The following is an 18,493-nucleotide window of genomic DNA, read 5'->3' as shown; positions in this document are numbered from 1 at the left end:
TGGTCACCCCACACCATATCAGGCGGGCCTCAGAGTTGAAGCAATTTCTTTAATTTTATCGGAATCCAGGACAAAACAAGAAAAACACCCAAAACCACATGGAGACAGAAGACAAGACACAACCCCCCCCACACCTCCCTGGCCCTAGAGTGAGGACATAGTGGGGGTGAGACAGCAGGGGGCAGGGGGCCCTTGAACCTCGATTCAGCCCTGTAGGCTCCAGGCCTGCAAGGAAGGGCCATGGGGAGGCAGGGCCCAGCCCCCCTGGGGGAGGGGCTGAGGGGAGGCCCTGAGGGACTCTACCTCCTCACTGCCTGGCCTGCACAGAAGCAGGCAGCCCACAGTAGCAAGGGCCCCGGGTCATGGACACATTCGTGACAGAGAAGCAGCTGCAGTGAGGCAGGAGAGACGATTATCCGGGCAGAATCACTGGGGTGGGGGGCCCATAAGGGCCCCATGGGCCAAACCCTGAGGTCGCAGGAGGGGGCCCAAAGCGGGGCTAGTGAGTGAGGTCCTGAGTGAGTGGGTCAGCAGCTGGGCCCCTTTCTCCCGCTGCCTACAGCCCCTCCAATACTGCTGCTTGGGCCCACCTCTGGGGAAGTGGGGAAGAAAGCAGCCCACCCCTGCTGCTGACTTCCAGATGGCCAAGGCCAGCAGGAAGGCCTGGCCAGCCTTGGCCACCTACCCAGAGGCCTGTGGGAAGAGGACAGGATGGGAAGAGAAAGGACAGGGGCTCGACCGGCTCAGATCCAAGATGGTGCACTGCTTGTTTGCAGGGTCCCTGGTGAGCTGGGGGACCACAACGGGAGCCAGCAACTCGTTAGACTGGAGGCAGAAGCTTCTCCAGAAATTCCTTTACAGCTGCCATCTCCTGGGATGAGGGGAGATTGTGAGGCTCCTTGCTGGAGGGAGGAGGGAGAGCATGGGAGTAGGCCATCCCCACTGACCTGAGGACAGGAGTTGTGCATGACACCCGGGTATGTCTTGAACTGGACCCTGGCAGGTGTGACGACAGACCGGAGCTTCTCAGCTGTCAGGGCCCCAAACCGAACAGGTACCATGGGATCCTGCTCCCCATGGCATTGGAGGATGGCCAGGTCCTTGGCACTGCCATTGGCTGCCTGTGGACCAGAAAGAATTTCCAAGTCAAGGTCAGTGCTGTGCATAGCACAGCGCCCAGGCCACAGGGACCCTCAGGAGGGGAGGGGCTGACACGGATACTCACTTGGGGAAAGTTCCGATGCAGAGGCAGCCAACAGCTCAATGCCACAATGCCAGCCAGAGGGTGGGGGCAGGTAAGGGCTGTGTAGAGGGACAGGGCCCCGCCCTGGAGAAGAGAATGATGGGTCAGGAGGGAACATCTTACACACCCAGCCCCTCCCCCTTACAACCGCCTCACCTGCGAAAAGCCACCCAGGACGATTCGATTGGCAGGGATCCCGTTCTTCATCTCATGTTCAATCAAAGCTTTGACTGGGGGGTGGGAAGGGCAAGACTGGGTGGAGGAAGCTGCTGGCTTAAAGTGAGCAAGCAGGCACTGCCCAGTGCTTCGGGAAGGGAGAGTGGGGAGGGGATGCGAAGGGGGGGCTGGGGCCTTACTGTTCTCTGCTGCCTTCTTGATACCAACTTCATCCTCTGGGGCATCTGGACTCAGCCCCATCAGGTCAAACCTGGGCAAGCAGAGGCGGCAGTTTTTGGAAGAGCTGGCCAGCCCCTGCAGCAACCTCAGCTGCCATCTCTTTCCTGCTCCACACTCACCAGGACGGCATCACCATCTTCATGTTGAGTGTCACAGGGATCCTGGGCCTGCAGAGGAGTGGCCAAGGGGTCTCAGGAGGGACAGAGCATTGGTAGAGAGCCTGGGCATGGGCACAACTGCCCTTGGGGGCCCCTCCCAGCAGGCAGAGCCTGTGTTTCAAGTGTTGCCCGGCAACCTGCCACGTGGGGCTGGAGCCTGTGGTTGGGGCATCAGCGATAAGGATGGAGAAGCAGAGACTACTGCCCGGTGATGGGGTCCAGCTCAGAGGGTGAGTACTTGGAAAAGGCTCGGTTTAGGAGGTCTTGGGTCTAGGAAGCCTTGGGGGTGAAGGCAGAAACTGGAGCCCATTCCTAGGGCTCTACGGAGATAAAACTGAACAAGGCCTGACTGCTTTAAGCCCAAGCCCCAGGAGGCAGCTGATGAAAAGAGCCAGGCCTAGGGCTAGAGGACACCCCACCCCTTAGCCCCTCTCCGGTTGGGGTGACACTCACGCATGGGGACAGATGTACTTGACATGAGGGAGCCGGATGGTGGAGAGGGCGTCAGCCCAGCTGTGCCTGTGGGAGGGGGAAGAGGCTCCGGTAAAGGAAGGATCTAGAGGGACAGCCTCACCTGATGAAGGAGCACCCCACCCCTCAGCCCACTCACCCTGTGTCTCCAAGTCCATGTAAAAAAATAACCTGGGGAAAAAAGTAAAAAAAATGGAATTGAAAAGTCCCCGTTTAGACCCTCCAACTCCAGCGCCCCCTGCCCCCCAGACCTGGGGAGACCAAGGTGGGGGCCAACAGATTATTAACCCCCTCCTAGCTTCAGGCTAGTCCCTTCTCATACTACCGCCTTCATGTTTCCCACACTGCCTACAGCCAGTTGCCACCCACAAGTCTGGCCCAGGGTCCTTACCGCGGCCGTTTCCCGCTCAGCTCCAGACACGGTGGCAGCGTCGGTGAGCAGGGGCACAGACATGGTGTTACCACACATACACTGCAGGGCTCCCTGCAGGCTGGGCCTGCGCAAGGGAAGGTGGTAGATTAAGAGTAAAGTCAAGCCAGAGAAGAAGCCCCCCCAAGGCCACACATCACCAGGGTTGGATTCTGAGCTGAGAGAAAATACCAGCAAAGAGAAGTCTGGGGCAGAGGGATAGAAAATTGTTCCTTGCCATGTGTCGGTGGCACAGGCCTTTAATCCCAGCACTCAGGAGGCAGAGGCAGGCGGATCTCTGAGTTGGAGGCCAGCCTGGTCTATAGAGTTAGTTCCAGGACAGCAAAGGCTACACAGAGAAACCCTGTCTTGAAAAACTAAGAAAGAAAGTTGGCCTCATCCCAAAGTTGAGAAGCATGGGCAGCCATCCTCATGGTCTAGAACTCACATTCCTGGTTCTGACCCAACCCCAGAGCTCAAGCGTGGCACAGATGGACAGGCACAGGGGTTGGAAGAGGGGGCAAGGAAAGGCAGGGCATTTCCTGCAGCTTTTCCCCATGAGCCTCTGAGAGCCAGTGGCATCCTCCCAAAGTCCCAGGTATCCCTTCTTGGAACCCTGGAGCCCCTCTTTCCCTGAGTCCTGGCCCTAGAAGAGACGAAGGAAAGAAAATGCCAGGGAAACAGACTCAGTCCCACCCACCCTATCCAGTCTTCACAGCAGTTTCTGGCTCAGTAAGAAATTCCTAGGGCCTCTGGAAGCCACCCAGGTCCCATGAGAGCCTAACAGCTCCCTTCTGCCATCTTCCACGACAAACTGTGCTCCAGACCTTCCCATCTCCACGGGGCTACCTGCTGTTGCTGCTGCCACTGACTCCAAATGGGTCTCCAAATGAACAGGTGTTGCGACTCCCAACACAAAAGAATATCAAGCTGGCTGGCCCCTCCCCATCCTTAGCATCCTCCAAACTCCGGAAGCTTCCGCTACCTGCCCCTTAAGTGTCTTCTTAAGGGCACCCCGCCCTCCTGCAGGCTCCCACCTTCCAGCACTGACCCCGACTGCCCCTCTACAAGGTAGGAAGATCACACAGCATCTGACCCTGAGGATCCTCTTCCCACACAGGAAGGATGCACCTGCCGCCTTAAGCTAGGATCCCCTTCCTCCTCCGCTCTGGGAACTCCCACCTACACCCGGCTCCCACTCTCCAAAGGGTGAGATGGGATGACCCGGCGTCTCCCATTCCCCACAGTGGGAACTTGGGTTCTGACCCGGGGTCATCACATCCCTACAGTGGCATTTTCTACCCTGCCCCCAGGGCTCGCACCCGCCCACAAAGGGGCACTGACCCGGGGGAGCCTCCGCCCCACAATGGGATCTCCCACTGCCCAGCGCGCAGCCGCTCTCCCGCCACGCGCGCAGCCCCTGGCCCCGCCGTCCCAGGACTGGACAGCGCCCTCCAGCCGCTCCCCGCCGCCGCCCCGGGACCCTCGCAGCCTCGCCGCACGCCGAGCTGGGTACCTCACTCCCAGGGGCTTCCGAGACCGGTCGGGCGAGTCTCCCCTTTCTCCCGCACAGACACACACTCGTCCCCCTCGGCTGCCCCCGCCGGAACTTCCGTTCGAGTCCCGGGAACCCAGCCATCGCGCTGCCGGAAGTAGCCTGGCCAGTGGTACGGAACCCGGAAGCGGGTCCGGGTTTCCTGGCTAGGAGCTGCCATGTTGCCCACGGTGGGACCACTCCCTGTGATGCGACGCTGCCGCCTGCAGCGTCTGGACACGACAGGGGATTTCCAGACGCTCTGCCAGCCCAGCGCTCCTGGTCGATCTGCGTCCTGGAGGAGAGACAGTCTTCACAGTATTCTTTATCATAAAGTTGGGCGTCTTCCCATCCCTATAGGGCAGGGCACACTTCCAGGTGTGTGTGGTCTTGGGTATTAACCAATATTTGGTTTTATTTTATTTTTTTCTTTTTGTTTTCGAGAAAGGGTTTTGCTGTAGTTTTTTTTTTAGAGCCTGCCCTGGAACTAGCTCTTGTAGACCAGACCAGGCTGGCCTCTCTAGTGCTGGGATTAAAGGCGGTGCACCACCACGGCCCGGGTTATTTGGTTTTATTAAGATACACTTTACTGCTTACATCTCCAGCGCATAGCATTGTATACATAAGTAAAATGGTCACTGTAGTGGAACACTTTTACATCTCAGAGTTTGGCTTCCCTCACAAAACTTGTGAATGGCTGGGCGATGGTGGCGCACGCCTTTAATCCCAGCACTCGGGAGGCAAAGGCAGGTGGATCTCTGTGAGTTCGAGACCAGCCTGGTCTACAGAGCTAGTTCCAGGACAGGGTCCAAAGCCACAGAGAAACCCTGTCTTGAAAAACTAAAAAAAAAAAAAAAAAACAACAACAACAACAAAAAAAAAAAACCTTGCGAATGCTTTTTTGTTTGTTTGTTTGTTTCTGATTTTTGGAGACAGGGTTTCTCTGTGTAACAGTCATGCCTGTCCTGGAACTCGCTCTGTAGACCAGGCTGGCCCTGAACTCACTAAGATCTGCCTGCCTCTGCCTTCTGAGTGCTGGGATTGAATGCCTTTAACTACACACCTCTATACTTTAGATTTTTCTTCTTGCTCGTTCTCTATACTGGTTCTCAAGCCCTATTCCAGTTTCACTGGATCATGGATGCTGTCCTATACCGTGACCTGAAAAGACCCGAGATCACCAGCCCTCCACGCTTATCTTTAAAGGTGGGGAAACTGAGGCTTGAGGAAAGGAAGTAAATGAATAGCAATGTCAAGATTACACTGTAATCTGCCTTTCCTGACCGGCTTCCTCGGCTATAAAATGATAATAACCACCTGCTATTTCGTCACTTTGCTGTTAAGCTCCAATGAGGCCACGCAAACTTGCTTTGAACACTGGAAGATCACAGTAGGAGGCCTTAATCATTTGAAGAAGGACCCTGGGAAAGTACGTAGGCCGTATCAGGATACGGAACAGCCCCGGTGGTGTTGACACTGTCCTTGCCACGGAGCAGCACCAGCGGTGTTGACTTGGCACTGTTCTTACCGACTGATGCCTTGCAGGTTGTACCAAATGCTACCAGCTGTGAGCTGCGAACCAAAGGACTTCATTTGGTCACCACTGAGTCACACTGCTGAAGTGGAAATTGGGCTTGGAGTCCAGGCTGAGACAAGCAGAACTGAAGGACTGAGTCCCTGAGAGAGCCAGTAGGGATCCGCAAACAGGAAATGAGTCACAGGGGTCCCTGAGCAACTGAGGCCTCCTTTTCCCAGTTTAACCAACTCTAGTCTTTTTCCATGAACCCAAAGCAATTCAAGCTTGGAAGCTCAAAACACTTCCCTCGAGGCCAAGAAGCAATTTGTTCTTGTATTTAAGTCAAAAGGTCATGGAAATGGAACTTGGAATACTAGGATCAAGAGACCACAGCAAGCCAAAGACCTGGAAGTGGATGTCACAAAAGAAAGGGGATAAAAGAAGAAAACAGCTAGGCAGTGGTGGCAGACACCTGCAATCCCAGCAGAGGCAGGTGGATCGTTGTGAGTTCAAGGCCAGCCTGGTGTACAGAGCGAGTTCCAGGACAGCCAGAGCTACACAGAGAAACCCTGTGTTGAAAAACAAACAAAAAAAGGTAGAAGAAAACAATGGGATGGGGTGGTCCTCTGACTGTAGTCCTAGAATCCTGCTGGGCTGGTTTGTGGGTAAAATGCAGCTCCTCCTGCAGGCTCATCACATGGGCCACATGGCACTTTGGCAAGGGACGCTTTAAACCTACAGGCCCAGGTCCAGGAGCTCCACATGAGCCCATATTAGGGGAACAAACGGGCTGGTGTCTGAGGTGCTGGGTGTTTTGTGTGCATGTGTGTACTTGTTTGTTCACATCAGAGACCAAGTTCAGCCATCAGTTCTCAAACCTGGCTATGTACAGCAGACAGATATGCCTGCCTGTGCTTCCCAAGGACTGGGATGAAAGGTAAACCTCCTGTTTGAGGCAGTCTGTTTGGTTGCAGTGTTGGATACCGCACTCAAGCTGGCCTGAGCACTTCCTGGTAATCTCCCGTTTCTGCCTGTCTCACTGGGATTATAGACATGTGCCACGGCTTCGGGCTTCAATTGGGTCCTGGGGATCCCAATTAAGGTTGTCAGACTTAAGTAGCAAATACTCTTACCTTCTGCATGGTCCTGTTTTGAGGTTAACTTTCTATTTTCCCTTAATCCAAATTTTTAAATAGCCTTTATCTTGGTGCTAGGAGCCAAACCCAGGGCCCTGCACATGCTAGGCAAGGGTCCTGCTGAACTAAACCCGCACCCGCTAGCCCTCTGCTTGTCTTCAGAATGCCCTCCACAAAACAGGCTGCAGCTGAAGACAACCTTCATGCTCTGGAAGAACTTTGATTCTCACCAAGGCTTCAACTGGCAGACCTTGTACCAAGAACTGCGCATCCTCCTTGCCGAGCATGAGCCGTCCTGGAATTCTCCAGGACCAGACTCAGCAGCATTCCCTTACCAACCCTTGCTATTTAGAGAAAACCAGGTCTCAATGTTTTCTGACACTCAGATTCTCACCAGGTGCTATCTCTGCTCACCGTCAGGAATTGTTCTTAGCCTCATCCTCACTTCGTCTGATGCCTCCAGAATCTCTCCTGCATCCAAGATGATTTTATGTGTATGGTGTTTTATCTGCTTGTGAGTTTCACAGTACTAAGAGCACAGAAGACAGGACAAACCGTAAGTCTGGCAAGGATTTATTAAGAAGCTTATTAGTCACAGTGAAGAGAAGCCATGAACAGAAGAACCAGGGTCTCCAGATCCAAGCACTGGGTTTATAACACAAGGCAGAAGCAAGTAAACACCAAGGAGTCCCGAGGGTGATCTCTAAACTCTCAGCCTCACCTCATCCAGGTCGCCCTCCAGAAACGATGCCATGCTCTCCCACCTGCTTGGAAGAGACCTCCCCGAAGCAGTCATTTGCCAAGAGATGCGTTCCTTTCCAACCACCATCATGGGACACTCGTGCATGACATATGACACCAGCTGGGCACTCTGACACAAATGCTGAGCAATGACAGGGAGGAGGAGCGAGCAGGGACGTGTGTTTCTAGCTGGAGATCTTCCTGATGGCTAACACAAACACAAAACTTCGGTTTCAGAAGGATTCCTGCGGCCCAGGAAGCTTCTTTTTTAAAACGGACAAATCACACAAAACACCTGCCACAAGCAACAAGCCACTTGGGATCCCATGGCCACACTGACTGGAAAAGCAAACGTTATTTAGGATTGCCAGATAGCACCCAGCCTAAGCCCGTTTCTGTAGTGCCTTAGAGAACACTGCCCTTGGCACCCACACTGCTCCTGGTGGTTAGGCCCTTTCCACAGGCCAGGTTCCCGCAGCAACCCCGAGACAGAGCTTGGCCGAGGCTGTGGCAGGCAGCTCTTGCTGGAGCCTCCTCCGTCCTTCCCAGCAGGTGGTCGCACATCTTCACAGTGCATCTGAGGGAGCCTGGACCCGCCCTTAAGAAATGAAGTGTGTCTGGGGGGTGACCTGATGGATCCGGTGGTCTGCTGGGTTAGCTGACGCTTCATAATTGCAGATGGTCACCTCGTGCCGGCGAAGCTACAGGCAAAGGTAACAGTGAGGTCAGTGGCTGCCAGGGAGCCCTCCTTTCCCAAAGCTCCTCCCCGCCACATGTCCTCTCTGAAGCTCCCCTCTGCTGACACTTTAACCTTGAGAAGCCAACAAAGACCACAATCCACTACCAAAATTCCTAGCAGCCAAGAAAACCCAGGTGAGAACAGGAACTTGTCTAAGGAACTTATCTCTGGTGCCCAGAACAAGAGACAGCCAAGGATGTGGGATGGACTGGAACCCATGCCTTCTGCATGCTAAGCAAGCTGTCACTGAACTACACCCACACGCTGTATCAAAAATATTCATGAGCCGGGCGATGGTGGCACGCGCCTTGAATCCCAGCACTCTGGAGGCAGAGGCAGGCGGATCTCTGTGAGTTCGAGACCAGCCTGGTCTACAGAGCTAGTTCCAGAACAGGCTCCAAAGCCACAGAGAAACCCTGTCTCGAAAAAACCAAAAAAAAAAAAAAAAAAAAAAATTCATGAAAATCTGAAACTTCAAAACTGAACTGATAGAAATTCTATCATTTCCATTCCCTTAATAATACCTATAGTGGGGGCTGGAGAGATGGCTCAGAGGGTAAGAGCACTGGCTGCTCTTCCAGAGGTCCTGAGTTCAATTCCCAGCAACCACATGATGGCTCACAACCATCTGTAATGAGACCTGGTGCCTTCCTTGCCAGCAGTACATTGTATGCTTAATAAATAAATCTTAAAAAAAAAAATAATACCTATAACGGGGCCAACAAGACAGCCCTGCAGGTAAGGGTGACGCTGCCAAGGCTGATGACCTAAGTTATACATGTGACACCAGGATGGTGGAAGGAGAAAAATGACTCCTAGAAGGTCCTGTAAGCTACCCATACCTATATACACATAAATATATTCGGAAAATAAAATACATGAATTAGAAAAGCAAAAAACTTCAAGTCTATCCAATGAAGAAAGTTATGATGAAATCAAGAAAAATTAAGAAGCCAGCACTCAGGAGGCAGAGGCAGGTGAATGTCTGTGAGACCCAGGCAAGCCTGGGCTACATAATGAGTTCTAGGCTAGCTAGAATTAAATGTGAGAGCTTGTCTCAAAACAGCAAACAAAAACGAAAGAAAAATTATAAGCAGTTGGAGCAGCCAATACCTCACTTGCTCTTCTCCTGGAGCTCCTGCCCCATAGTGTGCACACACATTACCGGTCTCTCTTACCTCAGTCCACTCTCCTCTCAGGCCAATGTAGAAGATCTTCGTGGTATCTGCTCCAAAGTTTTTCGAAATATGAATAGAGAGATGATAGACATTTGAAAACCGGGAAATCCTGGAGGGTAGAAAAGAAAGAAGGAGAGAAGACACAGTTGACCATGCGCATGCGTCCTTCCACCAGGGGAGACAACAGACAATTCAGCCCCAACTTGCAGCCAAGTATCAGAGGACACCTGGTCCTTCACCCCGGTTTCCTTAGGAGCAGTGAACACTTACTAGGCATTTGCCAGACCCTGTCTAAGGCAAGGACAGAAAAATGAATAAAAACCACACCTGCCATAGTGGCATATGTCATCACTATACCTGGAAGGCAGAGGTAGGAGGATTACCACAAGTTTAAGGTCAGTCTGGTTGTCATGTTAATTCCAGCCCAGCCAGGGATATGTGGAAAAACTGTCTTAGAAAGAAAGAATGAAAGAAAGAAAAGAAAGAAAGAAAGAAAGAAAGAAAGAAAGAAAGAAAGAAAGAAAGAAAGAAAGAAGGAAAAGGAAAGAAAAGAAAAAGCAAAAAAAAAGTATAATGCTCCTAACTTCAAGAAATAGGAATGATGTGTGACCAGGCAGGGTTCTAAGCCATGTTTATCAAGTCGACTTCACCCTTTGGAGAACACTATAAGAAGAGACCAAGTGAGGCCAAGTGGTAGTGATGCATGCCTTTAGTCCCAGCACTCAGGAGGCAGGACAGGTGAATCTCTGTGGGCTCGAGGCCACCCTGATCTAAAAAGTGAGTTCCAGGACAGCTAGAAAAATATTATCTCAAAAAACAAGCAAGCAAACAAACAAACAAACAAACAAAAGGGGGGGGGAGCAGGCGGGCACAGGTAACAAGTCTGCCACAAGCCCACTTTGCAGATGAATTCTGCAAACACCTTTGCTAAGCCATACTAGCTGCTCAGCCGAGACTGCCCAGTGCTTCCAAGTTAACAAGTCTGTGATGTGCACTGATCTCTGCCAAAAGCTGACCATGCCAAAGATCAAGCTTCCTCTGCTGTTGTAACTCGATTCCACTGCTCACAGAGCAGGACACTGGCCAAAGAAAGAAGCAAGCTCACAGGCTGCACGCTTGCTGCAAGTCAAGGACAAGCCATGGCATAGCCAGGGCGAGCAACAGGCACTCTGGGGAGACAGATATACAGAAGGACCGAGGTTCAAGGCCAGCCTGGGCATATATCAAGACCCTTCTCCAAAATGAAAGGAAGAAGAGACAGAGAGTGGAGGACGGCCGCACGCTTACTTTGTAGCATACTCTAATTCTCCTGCAGTATCTCGGTTCAGACTGAAGGTCTGATCAGGCTCCCTCTCCGTGTCATCAAAGGACATCTGAGGAATGTTCTTGTACCTGAGGGGGAAAAAAGTCAAGGAATAGGCATTATCTCTCAGTGTTTTATAACTCCCTACTGACTGCCCTACTAGCCCCAGTTCTGTCAAAAGGAGATCAAAATGGCATTTCACTGGCATTTACATACAAACATCCCTAGGCCAAAGACAAAGCTGGAAGGGGTAGTGCTACCAGGGAACCCAAAGCAAGAGGACTTCACTCGGGGCCACTGCAGGCAAACAGCAAGATCCCACCTTGAAAGAAAGGAGGGAGAGGAGAAGAGAGGGAGAACAAAACAGCAAGTAGGGAGAACCACACGCAATCCAGTGGCACCATTGAGGGCTTGAGACCCCGAGAAGCAATGCAGCGAGCAGAGCGCTCAGCTGGGTCACATGCAGGAACTGCATGGAGAAGAGCCGATTCAGCACATCCAGCCCACGCTGAACTGTGAAGACAGCTTACTCATGGGAAAGCGCACACTTCAGCAGAAACATTACACACAGTTAAGATCAGGTGGTCCAACACTCAAGCGGGTTTCGTGTCCAAAAACCACCTGAACACCATCATATCATATTTCTTTTCCTGTTTTTTTTCCCCCCCTGGGACAAGGTCTCCTGGCTGTCCTGGAACTTGTTACGTAGACCAGGCTGGATCTACCTGCCTCTGCCTCCCAAGCACTGAGATTAAAGGTCTTGTGCCAACATATCCAGCAATTTTTCTTAAAATACAATAAGGGATTTCAACTTCAAAAAGAGAACACAAAAGACAACAAACTCATAAAAGGCTTTGGAAAGTTAAACTGCCAGTAAACTAAAAAAAAATATTTAAGCCGGGTGGTGGTGGCGCACGCCTTTAATCCCAGCACTTGGGAGGCAGAGGCAGGCGGATCTCTATGAGTTCGAGACCAGCCTGGTCTACAAGAGCTAGTTCCAGGACAGGCTCCAAAACCACAGAGAAACCCTGTCTCAAAAAACCAAAAAAAAAAAAAAAAATTCTGAAGCACTCAGCTGAATGTCCCTCCAGGTATTTTACTAACACACCCACAAAGGAGGGGCTATAATTTCACTGCAGCAGAATGTGTATCATTTAAGAAGCAAGTGTTTGCTTCAAAGTGTTCCCAAGAATGAGCCCCAGCAGGGTAATAACAGTGAGCGTTCACGAGCCGCGTTATGAGGCAGTGCGGTACTGCAGTTAAAAACCCACGGTTCATCCTACAGAATGACAGAAACTACATGCAAGCTGCTCCAAACTACACATGGGGGAACTCAAGTCGGCCACAGGAGAGCAGATACTCCAATTAGAGAACAAAAGAGCTGAAAAGGCAGGTATCAAAAGATACACACCTGGGCGCCATGACACTCTGGTAATCCCGGGACCTGGGAGGCAGAGCCAGGAAGATCCCGAGTTTGAGGTCAGCCTGGGTTATATAGTAAGCCCCTGTCTCAAAACCACAAAATGGAAATATTCAAGAAGCCAACAAGAATATGAAAAAAATATTCCATCAGTAACTAAGGATATGCAAATTGGCTATCATCCTCTCACAAAGGCTACTACCAAAGGACAAGAAATAAACATTGGCGAAGAAGCAGGGAAAGGGGAACACACAAACACTGCATATAGGAATGTAAGCTAGGGTGAGATTGTGGAAAATCCTTAAAAACAAACAAACAAACAAAAAAAGGGAAATAGAAATACCACATGAGCTAAGAATTCCCTTACTGAGCAAATATCCAAAGGAAAGGAAGTGAGTATGGGCGAGCCATCTGCACTCCTGCTGCCATCTGCTGCTTATCACGGCACTATCCAATGCCAATTCAATGGCCAAGACAAAGACTCAACCTCAGTCCTATCAACAGATGAATGAATAGAGGAAATGTGACGTAAGCACAGATGCTATTCAGTTATAAAAAGAATAAAATCCATCATTTGATGCAGTGTAGACACGCTTAGAGGATGTTACGTGAAATGAGCTTAACACAGAAAGACAAATGCTGCATGCTCCCTCTCAAACATACCTAGAAGCAAGACAGGTTGACCTCAGGGAAACAAGGATAGAGAAGAGATTACTGGAGCCTGAGCAGGGGTGTGAGCATGGAGAAAGACTGGTTAACTAGTTCAGGATGCAGCTAGGTAGAAGGAATACCTTCTAGGATCCTACAGCACAGTAGGACAAATATGGATCACCAGGCATAGGGACCCAATGCCAGCACGCGGGAGGCTGACACACTGAGACCAGACCAGTCTGTTACACAGTAAGATGATGGGGGAAAGACACTGTAGAAAAGAACAGAAAAGCTTCTCAGGCGTGATAGAACACACCTGTGATCTCAGCGCCTGGGGATCAGAAACAGGAGGATCAGGAGTTTAAACCTCAACTACATGGTGCGTTAGAGGTCAGCATGTACTGTTATAAGGCCTTCTCTCAAAAAAACAGGAGCCAGATGGAATACGCCTTTCCTCGCAGCAGAGGCAGAAGCAGGCGGATCTCTGTGAGTTCGAGGTCAGCCTGGTCTACAGAGTGAGTTCCAGGACAGCCAGAGTTATGTAGAAAGATCATGCCTCAGAAAAATAAACAAATAAAAACCCATGGGGTAGGAGAGATTAAGAGCATTCAGTTTTGGTTCCCAGCACCCACATGGCGGCTCACAACCACCTGTAACTCCAGTTCCAGAGTATCCAGGACACTCTCCCAACCTCTACAGGCGACTGCACGCATGTGGCACACATACATATTTACATACTCAGGCACATACACATAAAATAAAGCATACAGATAAACAGTGTCCGGAATTCATGGAGCAGCTAGTCAGTGTACAGTGTGAAATGAGCTCACTTTGCCCCACAGACCACACTCTTAACCAGAGAGGCACTGAAGCTAGTCAACCTCCCCAGTAATTAAGTATCCAAAAGTATCAAAAGTTATCAGATCAAACATTCAGTTTCCTTAAAATGATTCAACACAGAGATATACTTTTAAAGATTTATTTTATTAATGTGTGAATTTCTGTGAGTCAATGCCATGCCGGTATGTGTGCCCAAGGAGCCCAGGAGAGGGTGTCTAATGCCTTGAAGCAGGAGTTACAGATGATTACGAGCCACCCAATGTAGTCACTGGGAACTGAACTCCAGACCTCTCCAGGAGTGGTAGGGACCTCACACATGCCCAGTCCTCTACCGCTGAGCTACAATCTTAGCCCCAAATTAAGCTTTTTTAATTTTTTTTTAAAAATATTTATTTATTTATTTATTTATTATGTATACAATATTCTGTCTGTGTGTATATCTGTAGGTTAGAAGAGGGCACCAGACCTCATTACAGATGGTTGTGAGCCACCATGTGGTTGCTGGGAATTGAACTCAGGACCTTTGGAAGAGCAGGCAATGCTCTTAAACCACTGAGCCATTTCTCCAGCCCCTAATTTTTTTTTTAAACTTTTTAAAATGTTGTTTGTTTTTTATAATGGGGTGTCATGTGGTAGCCCAAACTGGCCCAGAGCTCACGATATAGCTCCAATTGGCCTCAAAGTCTCAGCAATCCTATTTTAGCCTTCCAAGTGCTAGGATTAAAGGTATGAGATATTATGCCTAGCTTAAATCAAGATTTATTACTTTTTTATTATTTACTTATTTTACATCCCTACCACAGCCTCCCCTCCCTCCTCTCCTCTCACTCCTCCTCCACATTCGCTCGGAAAAGGGCAGGCCTCCCATGGGTTCAGCAAAGCATGGCATCGCAAGCACACCCCCTGCGTTCGAGCTGGACAAGGCAATCAATCCAGAACAAGGAAGGTTTATTCCTGATGTGTATCTGTGTGCGCCTGCATGAGCTTATGTGTATGTATCACATGCACACAAGTGATCAAGGACATCGGACGGTGTCGGATCCCTGAAACTGGAGTCACAGGCAGCTGTGAGCCACCTGGTGTGAGTGCTGGAAATCAGATCCGGGGCCCCTGTAAGAACATGAAGTGCTCCGAACCACTGAACTGTCTCTCTGTGGCCACTTCTTTTTCTTTTTATTATTTTATGTATGAGTTCTTGCATGTACATCTGTGCACCTCACTTGTATAACTGGTGCCTTCAGAGGACATAAAAAGGTGTCAGATCCCCTGGAACTGGAGTTAAGAAATGGTTGTGAGCCAGCAGGTGCTGGGAATCGAACCCAAGTCCTTTGGGAAAGTAGGCATTATGCTCAACCACTAAGCCATGTCTGCACCCTTCTAGTGTGTGTGTGTGTGTGTGTGTGTGTGTGAGAGAGAGAGAGAGAGAGAGAGAGAGAGAGAGAGAGAGAATTTATGTCTGCATGCTTGTGCGGCAGTTCGAGGACAACCTTGGGTGTGATCCTCGGGAATGCCACGCACCTTGTTTGAGACAGGGTCTCTTATTAGCTAGAAGCTCGCCAATTAGGTGAGGCCAGCCGGCCAATGAGCCTCAGGATTCCCGTCTCCCAGCACGGGGATTACTACAAGCACACTCTATCACATCGGTGTCAGAGACGCAACTTAGGTCCTTGTGCCAGGTAGGCAAGCAGTTTGTTGACTGAGCTCTGTTCCTAGCCGTCCTGAGAATTTAACATTTCCGCAGCATCACTAAGGACATTCCTCTTCTTTCAGGAAGGTGACACCAAAAAAAAAACCAAGCTCTCCAGGATCACGGAACCTTGCCCTGAGGCCAACAGATGCAGATGGAGCACCTGCATGTCAGCACAGCACTACAAAGATAGCCACTATGTACCAAGAGCAGCCATAAGGAACACCGAGGAATTTGCAGGTAGGTTACAAAGGAAACTGCAAAGTCATCACCAACTGTCTGAGTGCCGTCACAGTCAGCACGTGTAAAAGAGATAAGCAGCTGGCCCTAGTGATGCTTCATCGAAGAGAGTCACTGGGCTGGGGATGAGAGTCAGTGGTAGAGCAGGTACCAAGCACTCATAGGCCGGGTAGTCCATCCCCAGAACCACAAAATACAAAAAAAGTCAGTTAGGCAGGGTGTTCCGTGCCTTTAATCCCGGCACTCAGAAGGCAGAGAAAGAGAGTTCTGTGAGTTCCCGGCCAGCCAGGGCTACACAGTGAGAACCTGCATCAAAAATAAAAGTCATCTGGGAAAAAAAAGATAAAGAAAATAAAGTCATCTGGGCATGGTGGCACACACCTGTAATTTGGAAGATGGAGGTAGGGGTTCGAAGCTGAAGGCCAGCCTGGGCTACATAACACATAAGACCTTGTCTCAAAAATAAAGAAAAGCTCATATTTTTATACATACATATATATATATAAAACTTAAATAACATTTCCATATTCAGGAAGCAATACATGCATTCCAATGTAAATGAGAACCCAGATCAATCCACTGAACTCACAATAATCCTCCTGCCTCAGCTTCCTCAGTGCTAGGATTACAAGTATACACTGCCACACCCAGCCGGACCAACCTATCTGTGTGTGGCGTCTGCACACGGAGGCCAAAGATGGACCTCAGGACCCTCCCCTGGCACTCTTTGCCTATTCCCCTGAGACAGGTCTCTCTGAACCTGGAGCTGGGCTGACCCCTGCAAGCCCTGCAAGCCCGCTCTCCCCACAGCACGGAGGCCACAGCAGTTCTTCACTTGGGTCTTGGGGATCTGAATCCCGAGCCTCCCACTTGTGCAGCAAGCGTTCTTACCCACTGTGCTGTCTCCCCATCCCTGGAATAAAATGCCAGCAGCGGAGAAAAGACAAGTGGGAGGTTCCCGAGGGCCGAGGCCCCGGATACTCACAGTCTCATCTCCGAGGGGTGTGAGTCATCGTCCTCTCCCATGATGATGATGCCTTTGAGCTTGACATTGCCCGTAAACCTGCCAGAATGCAAACAAGAGCGTTGTCTACCTGGGATCGAATCCCGCGAAGCCGCGAGGCCCTGCGTCTCTCAGCCCAATTTAACTACCTGTCCCTTGTAGCCGTTTCAAAGATTCTGTCATTCCACAACTCTAGGAAATTTACCTCAACTTCTCGGTTATTAATTCAACAACCATTTCTACTCATACACACAGACACACAAAAGCTCTGATGCTTTCTTTTTCAGACCCACCAAAGTAATCTGTCCCATTTCTGCAAACAGATGTGCACTCTTGAAGTAGCCAATGAACGACGCCGTCTGAAGCGACAACTGGGTAGAGCCTACCTCGCCAGAGGCCAGTACCAAGGAGATACTTACGGAATGTTAAACAGAAGCTCTTCATCCGCGTCACTTTCAACAAACTGGGGGGGGGGGGGGAGAGAAAGCAACAAATTGCTGCCGAGAGCCTACGTCAGGCATCCTGCCTCCCTGTTCTACAAACTGGCATGCGATGCACAGACCTGCACCACCACCCAACCCAAGAGCATGAGGCTCTAATGATTCTCAGCCAGGGTTCTAATCTCCACAGACCCTCTATCTAAACTAGATTCTGAGGGTTTCCCGGGCTCCAAATTGAAAGACCGGTGCTTAAGTGTATCCTTCTGGGGAGCCTTCAAATGGCTTTCAAAGAGGTCCTGGGCTCCAGGCTGGAAACACGGGTCGCGACCCTAGGCTAGGTGATGCCGTCGGACAGCCATTTGGACCAATGGTCAGAGGGAGAGGCAGCAGCCTTCGCCGCCTTGGAAAGGAGGAGAAACGCCCACCTTGCTCCTTTTGGGCCTCAGTTTCCCTGCCTGTCTATCCTCCAAGGCCCCGCGGCTCCGAGCCCGCCCCGGCCGCCCACCTTGGAGCGGTCGGTCCGCTCCTCCCACGGCTTGAAGACGCCGCGGCCGCTGCCCTCGCGGCTCTCGTTCAGGCACTGCAGCCGCTCCAGGTCGATGCGCAGGTACAGCCCGTAGGCTAGGCCGCGCTGCTCGGGCGGCTCCTCGCGTTCGGCGGCGCAGCGACAGCCGCCCCCGCCGTGGCTGTGCCCGTGCGACATGGCGACGCCGCCCGCCTGCGACTCCCGGGAGCCGCCGCTCGACCGGCGCTTGCTCCGCTCCGCGCCCGCCGCCAAGCGCAGCGACTGAAGCGTCGTAAAAGGCGCCCCTGTGCGGCGCGTGCGCGTGGGGGCCAGGGGGCGGGGCCGGGAGGGGTTGGCACCGGACGCATGCCCGCCAGGCTTGATGCTGGCAGTGGGGAAAAGCGACACCTTTCAGGCGTGGAAACTGAAGGGCTGGAGACGCCACGGCATCGGAAAGCACCGCGTGGCAGGGACGCAAATCCTCTTCTCCCCGGCCAAAGCTTGCACTTTCGTCCTTAGCGGCTAGCTTTCTCGGGAGTGGTTGATAAGGCGGGGCCCAGGGGACAGCACAGCTGGCCTCCTCTCTCTCTTCTCCCCCCCGCCCGCTCCCCCTTTTACCCCTGCTTTCCTCCACTTCTTCCCCTTCTCTCTCTTCTCTCTCCCTTTTCCTTCCATTTTCTTTACAGATAGGTTCTCATGGAACCCGGGCTGGCTTCAGATGACCTATATATCTGAGGATGACCTTCAACTCCTGATCCTCCTGCCTCCGAGTCTCAAATTCAGGGATTACGGGCATGCACCTCCACGTCTGGTAGTAGAGTCACTGTCTCACTACCTAGTTCTGGCTAGCCTGGAACTTACTGGTCTCAGGCTGGCTTGAAAA

At 51.3% G+C, this 18,493-nt stretch overlaps 2 protein-coding genes across 2 annotated transcripts; both read right to left on the bottom strand.

Moving 5' to 3' along the window:
• Window positions 1-29: 29 nt before the first annotated feature.
• Window positions 30-4,308, bottom strand: Lypla2 (lysophospholipase II). Its single transcript, XM_005353028.2, has 10 exons — window positions 4,194-4,308; window positions 2,660-2,765; window positions 2,408-2,439; window positions 2,251-2,316; window positions 1,759-1,806; window positions 1,600-1,670; window positions 1,400-1,473; window positions 1,226-1,327; window positions 948-1,121; window positions 30-871 (listed from the first exon to the last, which is right to left on the bottom strand). Exons 2-10 carry the CDS (start codon window positions 2,735-2,737, stop codon window positions 821-823), a joined length of 696 nt encoding a protein of 231 aa, XP_005353085.1. The 5' UTR covers window positions 2,738-2,765; window positions 4,194-4,308; the 3' UTR covers window positions 30-820.
• Window positions 4,309-7,420: 3,112 nt separating this feature from the next.
• Window positions 7,421-17,893, bottom strand: Pithd1 (PITH domain containing 1). The gene is made up of 6 exons (XM_005353027.2): window positions 17,611-17,893; window positions 17,085-17,128; window positions 16,648-16,725; window positions 10,809-10,913; window positions 9,522-9,630; window positions 7,421-8,305 (listed from the first exon to the last, which is right to left on the bottom strand). The coding sequence occupies exons 1-6, from the start codon at window positions 17,806-17,808 to the stop codon at window positions 8,204-8,206; spliced, it is 636 nt and encodes a 211-aa protein (XP_005353084.1). The 5' UTR covers window positions 17,809-17,893; the 3' UTR covers window positions 7,421-8,203.
• Window positions 17,894-18,493: the final 600 nt, after the last annotated feature.

This window comes from Microtus ochrogaster, chromosome 10 (assembly GCF_000317375.1).
Source record: "Microtus ochrogaster isolate Prairie Vole_2 chromosome 10, MicOch1.0, whole genome shotgun sequence".
Lineage (NCBI taxonomy): Eukaryota > Metazoa > Chordata > Mammalia > Rodentia > Cricetidae > Microtus > Microtus ochrogaster.
This window is presented reverse-complemented; position numbering and strand designations above follow the sequence as displayed.